This window comes from Trichomycterus rosablanca, chromosome 10 (genome assembly GCF_030014385.1).
Source record: "Trichomycterus rosablanca isolate fTriRos1 chromosome 10, fTriRos1.hap1, whole genome shotgun sequence".
Classification (NCBI taxonomy): Eukaryota; Metazoa; Chordata; class Actinopteri; order Siluriformes; family Trichomycteridae; genus Trichomycterus; species Trichomycterus rosablanca.
In genome coordinates this window covers 3,834,298-3,846,155 of record NC_085997.1, presented here as the reverse complement: position 1 = coordinate 3,846,155, position 11,858 = coordinate 3,834,298, and the positions used below count along the sequence as shown (strand labels likewise).

The 11,858-nt window shown below is 41.3% G+C and overlaps 1 protein-coding gene across 1 annotated transcript; it reads right to left on the bottom strand.

The window, feature by feature from the left end:
- Positions 1-236: 236 nt before the first annotated feature.
- On the bottom strand, positions 237-10,399 carry LOC134321724 (ras-related protein Rab-37). Its single transcript, XM_063003549.1, has 9 exons — positions 10,328-10,399; positions 3,842-3,952; positions 3,695-3,736; positions 2,719-2,785; positions 2,585-2,637; positions 2,379-2,444; positions 2,115-2,171; positions 1,693-1,769; positions 237-561 (listed from the first exon to the last, which is right to left on the bottom strand). Exons 1-9 carry the CDS (start codon positions 10,397-10,399, stop codon positions 456-458), a joined length of 651 nt encoding a protein of 216 aa, XP_062859619.1. The 3' UTR covers positions 237-455.
- Between the last annotated feature and the right edge of the window lie 1,459 nt (positions 10,400-11,858).

Sequence of the window (11,858 nt, the reverse complement as noted above, 5' to 3'; positions counted from 1 at the left end):
GTAAATAAACCCAACACACTGCAAGGAATCATGGAAGTTTGAAGCCAATCAATCTTTTTCCTCAAGGACCACCATTGCTTGTGATTCTGAAGGGCCCAAGTAAGAGCTTTTCTCCTCACTTCAGACTGGAATGACCCTAAAATAGCTTAATAGCACAGGCTGTAATGATGCTCACTTCAGAATGGACAACAGCCAATGTATTTATAAGAAATGATGGCTGGATAGGAGGTGCTTTCTTTCCTCTGACATACCTGATTTGATCATTAGTTAATTATCAACTGTCTCTGATCAAACTATTATGTGGCCCTCGAGGACTGGAGTGGTTTAGATCTGTTCTGATACATCATTTACTTTCTCTACCTCTTCCTGTCAGTGTAAAGTCTGTGTTTGGCCTGATGCAGCTCGGATTGATTATTTTCTTTCCTCATTCCCTTGTCCGTTGTTCTCTGTGACGTTTATGTAAATCCACAGCAGGTTGATTTTTGTGGTTCTCGTTCGACGTTGTCGTTGATCTGGAACCTCGGCTCTCTGGGCAGCTCAAGAGAGCGACCGATCAGCTCTCTAAAGGAAAGAAATGCAGTTGAAGTGAGGGCAATATGACATGGCAGGCGTCGATTTCACCATTTTTTTTCTTTTCAGTGACTAAAAATTAAACTACATATTTCAGTGTCCAAAAAATACAAAATTAAGTTCTTTCAAAGTTAATTTCAATAGTTTTTTTTTTTTTTATGTTACTGGCCCTGACCCAACCTTTCAAACAATGCAAGATGTATAAGTGTATTTATGACAGTGAAGGCATTCTTTTATTCTTTTATTTTATTCATTTTATTTATGTGTTTGCTCCTGTTTTCTCCCAATTTAGCATAGTCAATTTGCCTTCCACTGCTGGGGGATCCCTGATTGCTGTCGAGGTGGGTATCATGCTGCTCACGCCTCCTCCGACCCACGTGCAGCCCTTAGTGGAACCCTTTTTCACCCATGCATTCTGCACAGCCGCTTCTTTATCTGCTAATCGGGGTCCTTACACAGCGTCTGAAGACCCCACACACATAGTCCGGCCATCCCGCCCTGGCAGAAAGGTGTCTGCTGCAGGCACTGCCAGTTATGCCCGGTAACGGAATATCCCGCTGCGCCACCTGGGTGCTATTCTTTTATTACATTATTTTATTATTATTGCTGATTGGATGGGAATAAAACATCTGTAATTCATGTGAAGAATTTATTTACTCCAGGTTCCAATTTACAATACAGTTAGTGGTGGCTCAAAGCTACTAATCAGTATATTGTGAGTTTAAATCCTAGCTACACCAAACTTCAACTGTTTGGCCCATTAGCAAGACTATAAATCATTCAATTATACGGACAGAATGGACATCATTTTTTTAGGACGCTTGGGTATCACAGTTGTCTTTAATGCTAGCCCACCACCACTGAAATCTGGGTTGAAATCTCAGCAGTGCTATCAGCCTGCCTGGTGTCTACACAGTCATAAGTGTCTATGTCTGGAAAAGCCCTGTGATTAATTGACATCCTGTTCAGGGTGTTTTTTTTAATCCCTTGAGCCACTGATGTCCGAAGTACAGCCGTTAATGAAAGTGAAATTAAAATACTTATTTTTATTTATTTTCAGTTATTATTACTACTGTACTTAATCGTAAAGTTTTCATAGTTTATCAAGTAAGCAGAACTCACTTTGCTGCGGTCATAAAGGCCAAATCTACATTGACTCCAGTCTTAGCACTCGTCTCCATAAATATTACACCATACTCCTGTAAAATAAAGCAAACAGTTTGTTCACTCTTTATAATCAATATTACACTCACAGCCTTCATTAATATTTAAAAATGCTACTTTTTCCCATTTTAGATTCAGGTTTCCTGTGGCCTGTAAATACTAACGATTTACTGGCTGATGTGTCCAGTCCAACGAACTGAATTGTTTGGCGCTATCTGGTGGTCGGAAATGGATTTGCATGTCCTACATTTTTTGACATTTTGACTCCTTGATTCGGTAGTAAATTCCAAGATGAATTTAGGATTCCTTTTTTTTAATAAAAATGTTTTTTCTTAATGTATCTATTTAGAAAAAACACAGAAGCATGAAGTAAAACTCACCCTGGCCAGCCTCTCTCCATCCTCACGTTTGATCACTCTCCCACTGTTCATATCAGCCTACAGGGGCAAATCAGAACACACCTTGTCGCTATAGATAGATGCTTTAGGTGTAGGAAAGGGAAAATATGCACTAGTAAAATGTATGAGATCTCATTCCAAAACCATTGTCTTTCGAGACTGACATTAATGGGTGTGACTGAAACACCTGAACTGGATATTAAGAGGGAAGTCCAAATCTGCACATGCATGGAAAATAAATGTTACCTTATTTCCGAGCAGCATGATGACAGCATCACTCTGTGCATATTCGTGGATCTCAGTAAGCCACGCCTGAGAAGAGAACGTACGCCAATCAAAGCTCAGCAAACAGTTTTCTGGTCCTGATCATTACAGATTGTATTTGACAATGAAATAGAATTAGAAAGTTCTCTAATATCAATATCAATAGCATTTCTGCTTGATGTCTTTACCCTGATGTTGTCGAACGATGACTTGTTGGTTATGTCGTACAGCAGGAGCAGAGCTGCACAGGAATAAAATAATTATAGGACACATTTATACCATCAGAAAGAAAGTACGAATGTACGATGGTACGTTTTAATACCGTGAGCATCTCTGTAGTAAGCATGAGTCACGCTGCGGAACCTCTCCTGTCCGGCCGTGTCCCAAATCTGTAACAAAGGGTAAAAACAACCAACCAACAAAAAAAGTTCTAGAGTTCTAGTTCAAGATCTAGACCCACAAGTGCATTCACACCCATCACATTACCATTGATTATTTTTTAGCCTGATTCTAACCTAATATGGTCATTCAGGTACCTTCTTTACAATATCCTTATCCATTTCCCCATATTGCTTGTTCTGTCTCTTGTCATCTCAAGACTGGAATAGTGCTACTCTTTTATGATAGGTCTTCTCTTGATGTGGACAGGGCGTAAATATCGAGATGGTTCGGAAAAACCATTAATTACTATAACTACTATACTATACTAATTACTGTACTATAATTAGTGACTAATTTATTAGTAATTATTGTAATTAAGTAATTATATAATTTTATAAAGACTATAGTGCCATCTACAGGCCATTCTTGGTATTACATTCTTGGTTGAACAGTCTACATTGCAGTCTATTTAAATAATTTAAAACAACAGTATTTTCGGTAGCACCTTTGGCGCCCCCTTCAGGAATTTTACTGTTTTGCACCCTCCTCAACCCTGAAATGAAATTTACGCCCTTGGATGTCGACAATCAGAACCCTGCAGCATTACACTACAACTGGAAATGCATCTATGTACCATGTGCTCCCTTAAGGAATAAACATAACCCCCAAAATGCCAAGGAAGCTTATAGTATTTTATAAAAAGGGTTACCTCCCTCTCCTCCTTCCTACCATCCTTCCTTCTTTCTGTCTGTCTTTATTTATTAATATATTAATTTTAACCATTCACTCCCTCACTTACTCACACCTAGAAACAACCGATAACAGCCTGTCAACCTGTTGACATATTTTTAGGGGATGTGAAGATAACACATATAGAAGCTGGTGTGGTAATCACATCTCCAGTCATCTGCACTCACCTGTAATTTAACTGTCACCTCGCCGACCGTCACCACCTTATTCTAATAAAACAAAACAAAGCATCAGACCACCATGTGACATCACACCTGACTTCATTTCAGATGGTTACTGATATATGTGTATACGAGTGAGGGTGTGAGGATCACCGTGAAGCCGATGCCCACTGTAGCAGAGAAGGATCCAGGGATGAACTTCCCCTGATCAAACTGTACCAGCAGAGATGTCTTTCCTACACCGCTGTCTCCCACCAGGATCGTCTGCGGGGTAGAACCAGGAGGAAAAGAAACCAAAAGAGAGCAAGACATGATAATAGATATGAACATTTTGAACTGTGCAGCACATAATAAACATTATTTTAAGTCCAAGTGTTCTCCTGTGTTCCAGTGGATGTGGACAGGCTGGAACTGGGAGGTTGTAGCTGTAAATGTTCGACCTAGGCAACTCAACTTCTCAAAATTAACTTGAAATAATGAAATTGGGGTGGCATGGCTTGGTGGCTGGCACTGTTGCCTCACAGCAAGAAAGTCGTGGGTTCAGTTCATAGGTCCTGGGTCCAAAGTCATAGAGTTTGGGTAATTAAATTTATACTAAAGTCCCCGTATGTGAGTATGATGGACTGCGGCCTGTCCAAGGTGTTTTCTGCCTTTCGCCCAGAGAATCAGACCCATTGTGACCCTAAACAGGTTAAAGCATGGTAAAACATACAATGAATGAATGAATGAATGATGAAATCAGGTGCTACGTTTACACAAGGCATAGAAAAAAGCCTAAGTGATGCAATAGCCAAAGTATTAGCAGCATCCCGATGCAAACAATTGCTAATGTTTTGACAACCTGGAGTCCTAATTCATCCTCCATGTTTATGTTTAGAAACAGTATATCCCTGTTTTAAGAAAAAATCACAAACAGGTGTTGTGGGAATTCAAAATAACCAATTTATTACTCAGCTGAGGACCAATCTCATCATGCAAACACACACATGCCTTTACAGGAGAGAAAGGTGGATACCGTCCGCCCTATCGCAGTATTTATACCCTGCTTTACTGCCCCTTAGGAACATGGAATACTTCTATAAGAATGCATAAGTATCAAAACTGTGTGTGCGGGGGTGCCCGTGCCAAGGTTAACATATCTCTGGACCTCAGAAACCTTCCAAAAGTCTCTTCTACCTCTGCTAATTGAACTAAGAAAGCAGAAACTTATGAGTTTAATGCAAATAACTAATAAAATATAAAATTTCCAGTCACACAGGCATTAAAACTAAGCATTAACTAGCATGGGACTCCAGATGGACCGAACAGACCAGATCACAGCAAAGACAAGCAAGTGTTCCAACAATGGAGCTAACAAGTCTGAAAGAGAGAAACCATAATATATAGAAAAACATCCACCTGAAGCGAATTCCCAGCCAAAATAGGAACAAAGAAGACCAAGACCCCTTAACCTGGCACAATGCTGAACTCATTCAGTAGGTGAATTGACTTTTGGCTTCAATTAGAGGTGGTATTTGGTCTAAAAAGTTGAAAATTGCATAAAAGAAGGCATAAATGCTGTCTGCTTCATTTCCAGGTTGAACGTAACAGCCTTTTTGACCCGTGACATTATAATTAAGGTGGTTTTGAAGAAACTGGAGTGAGTTCATTTTAATGGGCTTTTCCTCCTGGCACATTGTCCTGTCTCTGACCATCTTGGTTCATCGAGACATTACTTCCAGGGAACATAATCTGCGCCAATTATATGCTCATCACTCTGCTATAAATCTAATTGGCATCTAAACGGCACCATCTTTAAAATGATGTATTTGCACTTTGCATGAACCATTAAATGGAATGAAAGTGGCTCAGTGCTCAAGCTGAAAACACTCGTTTGTCTCATGGTTCTGCCTTTTTTCTTTAGGCAGGAATAATTAATAGCAGAATAGAGTGTTGTGATGGGTGTCCATATACTTTTGACCATATTGTGTATCTTTAGATCAATCAAGCAATTAACTAAACACAGAATTAAGTGATTTTCAGGTCCTAATTTCAAGCCCTTAGATTAAGTGCATTTGCCATTTTATAGGCAGGGATTCATAAAAACTCAGAAGTATTAGGACACCTCTTCTAATGACTGAATGCATGTGTTTCAGCCTCAATAATTGCTAACAGGTGTAATAAAATGCAGTGGTAGCTCAGTGGTTAAGGTATTGGATTAGTAAATACAATACTAAAGGTGGCTGGTTCAAGCCCCACTAAGTGCAACCAACGCTGGTACTGTTGGACCCCTGAGCAAGGCCCTTAATTCTTAATTTCCTGCACTGTAATTGGCAACAAGGTGTCAACTAAATGCAATAAATATAAATGAACATATGCTTCCAAATTTGCAGCAACAGTTTAAGGAAGGCCCTTTCCTGTTTCAGCATGATTGCACCAAGAGGAAAAGCTTGGTTTAAAGAAACTGGCCTCAGCCCCACCCAAAAGCTTTGGAATCAATTGAGGCTTTCCTGATATCACCAATATCAGCACCCAGTGATACAAATGCTCTTTTGGCCACTCAGGTGGCGCAGCGATAAAAACACACGCTGTTCACCAGAGCTGGATCTCGAATACATCGTATCGAATATCGGCTCTGCCTGCCGGCTGAGGCTGAGCGGCCACATGAACAACGATTGGCCTGTTGTTCAGATAGGGGCGGGATTAAGCCGGATGGGGTCTCTCTCTCTCAGACTAGTGCGAATTACGACCTCTACTGGCTGGTTGGTGGCGCCTGCACGAAGATGGGCAAGGAGTGCGGTAGAGGGTGTGGCTCTCCGTACACAGCGCTGTACTGCACTGCACTGCACTCGTCAAGTGTAGGTGATAAGATGTTCGATTGCTGTGCACGTGTCGGAGGGGGCGTGGGGCAGCCTCGTCCTCCCCAATCGGGAGCAGGGACCAGCATTAGTGAGAGGATGATTGACGGGCAGAAATTGGATGCGCTAATGTGGGAGAAAAACTGAAAGGGCACAAATTCCCATACACAGACATTCTTCAAAGTCTTGTGAGAAGCCTTCTCAGAAGAGTGGCTGTTCTTATAGCTGAAAAGATCACGTATTGTTTTTGAAATGGAATGTCCAGCAAGCTCATGGTCAGGTGTCCTGGTATATGTCACAGGTGAGACTGTGCCAAGGGTTGAATCGGCTATTAATATTGATATGTAGATGCTGTAACATATTATTAATGTGATTTTGGTTCTTTTTAATCCTGCCCTCTTTCCACACTTTCTAATAATAAACTCGGCGCGCCTTCGCTGTTTCTCCCGAAGCCTCCGAGACGCATGAATGAATCGATACTCCACCAACTCTGACCTTCTCTGGGTTTGTTTTTCACCCACTCAGGAATCTCTCATCTGTATCTACAGGGCCCTCGGGTTCTCACTCCTCCACTCACGTCGACGTCCTCGCGGGCCGAACGTGACGTCCCCGCGTCATCCGGCTTCGAGCCCGCCGGCAACCCGGAGCCAGCTGGAGACCCGAGATGCGGTTGCCACGGCAACTGTGAGTCTCAGACCTGCGTGACTCTTCGCTTCCCCTCCTCCTCCTCCTCGTGACAGGAAGTAATTAGGTGGAATAGGCACAGATGGTATGGAATTCATCATCCAGAGAACTTAATTCGATGAGCTCTGTTTTGTTACTGTATAAACACTGTGCTTGGATTGGACAGAATCCAGAAAACAAATCACAGGCTGTAAAGTATTTGGAGACCTGGCCATGAGCTTGTTGGACACCCCTTTCCTAGATTAATTTGAAGCATGCCTGCAGGAATCTGAGCCCATTCAATCAAGCGCTGATTCTAGGCGACTACGCCTTCCTGAGAATCATAATCATCATTCCATTTGATCCCAAAAGTAGGATCAATAGGGTTGGGCCCACAGCCTTGTGTTTTTTACCCCACAATAGAAAGGAATGCACATGTCTTTTTACAGATAGTGACTGGAAACCAGATTACTCACAAAAACCCACACAGACACAGAGAGAACATCTAAAAGTCCACAAAGACTCAGAGTGGAAGTGAGGATCATATCAAGGACCAGAAAAGCTCTGTACCCAGCATATGAAGTAACATCTGTATGATTTGAATAAGACCGGGATTTTGGCGCTCATTACAGTGGAGAAATGGATCCATGGAAACATCTACAAACATCTGGAACAATAGAATGGAACCTGGAATCAAACCACCACTCAATGGTTGGTTGGTTGGATAAAAGGATAAATTAAATTGCTGGATGGCACTGGTGGATGGTATCACCATGACCCTGACCTAATGACATAAAATAAGTGTTTGGATGAATTAATGGTAAATTACACTAGCCTACTATTGCTGGGATCCAAGGTTCGAATCCCTAATGGAAAAAATAAGTGGTTGGATGGTTAATAGATGGAAGGCTGGACTTGTTATTGTTATGAGAACTGTTTTCTTCCATCACCCCACACAAATGCATATTAGCTCCACTGGACTATAGTAAGTAGTCGGTTATATAACACCATTCAGCCAGTGATGCTCTGTGACCACAGCTAATCCCTCCACCCCCTCCACCCTTCACCCTCGAGACCAAATGCTAATGGAGACGCACATCACCAAAACCCCAGAGTTTAAATCCAGTATGGCCACACGGCTCTTCCACACCTCGCCTTTAAATGCAATTAAATAACCAGTAGGTTACACGACATTCATATCGTCACCTCAGTGTAACATCAGAACCACATATAAGCACATATACTGGATAGCCAAATGTATGTGGACGCCTGACCACGAGCTTGTCGGATATTAACGCAAAAAATGTGACGTTAATGAGGTAATGTGTGTCAGGTGAACATACACCTTCCTTGGACGTTGTCAGGGTCAGAGGATTGGCTATGGTAAATTGGAAGAAAAGGGTGTAAAATGCATACAAAGATAATCAAAGATTAAAATGTTGGCCTTAATATATTACATCCCATTTTGCTGGTATAACAGACTTCTCTCTTTTAAGTAGGTAGGCAGGTAGATAGATAGGTAGGTAGGTAGTTAGGTAGGTAGGTCGATAGATAGATAGATAGATAGATAGATAGATAGATAGATAGATAGATAGATAGATAGATAGATAGATATCTATCGTTCCTCCCAAATAAAAAATACTGAACTCACATAAAATCACTTGTTGAATAAGATGAGTCAGATATGAGCTCTGATTCACTCAACTGAGTCAGAGATGAGCTCTGATTCATCATACAAAGCCCATATATAGAGAGGATTGGTACAAATCAATCAAAAAACATTTTCTTCTAAAGCATTTCTAAAAATGTCCTATTTCACACATCCTGCTCCATATATGAAATATTTCTCTGCGGTGTTTGGGTAGCACAGCATTTAATACACTAGCCAACCATTGCAAAGAGTTCAAGCTGATGAGTTTAAGCCATAGTGATGCGACCGGCCTGGCTGACCACTAAACAGGCATAATAGGTGTTCGAGAGAGGAAGGGTCGAATAGGGTTTCTCCTCATGGTCTGATCAAGACCACAACACCACCTATTGCACAAGACTGCTGGTCTGTAAGGTAATATGTGAGCATATGAAACAAAGTAAAAGAAGTTTGTAGATAGGGTGAGCTAGCTTTGACCCCTGCCTTCAGTTACTTTCTGTGAAGAGTTTGGCATGTTCTGCAGAAGTATATGCACATATTATCTCCAGGTATTCTGCTTTCCTCCCACTTATCAAAAACACACCTGGATTGGCTCATCTAAACTCCACCTAGTTTTGATTGAGTGTACGCAAAAGTATGTGTATGTGTATGTGTATGTGTTGTCTTGCGATGGATGTATACCATGGTATACGTGGTATACTTTGCTTTCTTCTTATTTTCCAAAAATATTGCAGTAGGTGGATAGTTTGATAGATTGCCCCTAGAAGTACATAAGTAAGTGTGTATGCAAAAGTATGAGTATGTGTTGCCTTGCAATGAATGAGAACCCTGTCTACGGGGTATACTTTGGTTTCTTCTTATTTTCCAAAAATATGTCAGTAGGTGGATTGGATGATCTAGATTGCCCCTGGAAGTAAGTGAGTGAGTCAGTAAGAGAGTGACTAGGTTTATGATGCCTTTGTCCAAAATAGATTCATGCCTACTTGGGTTTCTTAACACCTTCCAAAACTGTCAGTAGGTGGATTGAATGTTCTAAATTGCCTCCTGGTGTGAGTGAGTGTATAAGAAAAAACACATCTACTGGAACCCTGCTAGAACAGAAGACCTTAGTAAATGCGTGGTTAGTTTCCATTCAAGTACATAGTGTAGAAATTGGTGCCATATCAAGAGTGTTTTCGGGTGGCGCCGAACCCACTGCTTCCCAGACCAGGCTGTTAGTTAAAAAAAATCATGAATACACGTATAGTTGAATGCTGCACACTATTAAACCTCAAAATGCTACAAAAAGGTGCAAGATGAGTTGTTTATGTGGATGCATTTTGTGTAAATGACATTTTTATTTCCATTTCTAGGCGCGTGACAACTCTTACAAATTCTCGAGGCAGATTCGACTGGAAAGCGCGTGCAGAACACAGTGCATAACGTTATTTATTGCTTGTTGATAAATGAATGAATGCATGAATTATTGAATGAATGAATGAACCCGGTTACCTTGTGAGTTAGATCCTGGTCGTATAAACCGCACACGGTGCTGCTCGGTTCGTCTCGAGCCTCCTGGTCCATCTCCGCGCGGTGGTTGAATCGGAGCGCGAGCGCAGAAACAGGAGAGGCGCGGTCGTTCTCGAGCGCTGCTGCTATGTGCGCGCGCGCATCTCCTCCAGAAATCCGACCGCGCGGCCGTGACGAAATCGTCTGCGTCATATACATTTCCCTATTTTTCACTGAGTATATGCATATACAGTACACAGTGTAACTGAAGTATGTGGACACTCCTTCTGGAGTTCAGGCGTTTCAGCCACGTCAGCTGCTAACAGGTGTATAAAGTCAATCAATTAGATGATTTTAACTTTGGAAAAACAGTTTGGGGAAGGTCCTGTCCTCTCTCACCATGATCCTGTGCACAAATCAAGGTGCATACAGACACAATTTGGCAAGTTTGATGAGGAGAACTGCACAAACCTGTTAGAACCTGCACAAAGCCCTAATCTCAACCCCATTAAAAACATGCACTGGGGCCCATGGCGGGTGGGGGCCCTCCATGACGTGAACTAAACCCCCCACTGCACTGCCCCCCCATTGGCTGCACTCGCCAGGTCATTATTATATTACAATATTTTCGTTAAGTAAAACATTAAAAGTGAGTGAGTACCTTTAATTCATTCTGATATAGTATTTATATATGCAGATACATCATATATAGTATACTGTATATATATATATATATATATATATATAAATATATATATATATGAAATTTGTTGAGGGGGCCCAAATTGTTTTTTTGCACTGGGGCCCATGAGCTCCTAGTTACGCCACTGCCTTAGGGGTGAATAAATGCTGATTATTAGTAAGACCTTCTCATCCAGTTCCTCACAACACAAATGGGCACAAATTTCCACAGTCACTCTTCAAAATAATGTGGAAAATTTTTGGAATGGCATTAAATGTCATATCATGATGCTCTCTCCTCCATACTTTACTGTGTGTATGATGTTCTTGGGGTCACACAACCCTTATTCCAACTGACCAGAGAATTTTGTTTCAAGTGTTACGATTTATCTAGAAGACATTCTGCGAATTTTTAGACAGCATTTTGGTGCTACCTATTTAGCAGGTAGGTTTTGCAGGTTGTGTGGATAGAAGATGATTGTAATGAATTTAAATGCTTACTGTTTAGAACTTCTGACAAACAACAGCTACACAATAGAGTTTGGATAATGGAAAGGGCAAGCTGTAGCCTGGTGGTTAGGGCACAGGACTAGTAATCCAAAGATTGCTGATTCAAGCCCCACCACTGCTAGGTTGCTGCTGTTGGACCCTTGAGCAAGGCCCTTAACCCTCAGACTGCATACTGTAACTGTAATGTAAGTCGCTTTGGATAAAGGCGTCTGCTAAATGCCGTAAATGTAAATGAAAGATGAAAAGATTTGGAAACATTTTGTGATTCGCTTTTTGAGAATGCTCTATCGCGTCACAGGACATTCAGAACATTTATATAAGAGCATGCTGTCCTGAAAGCAAG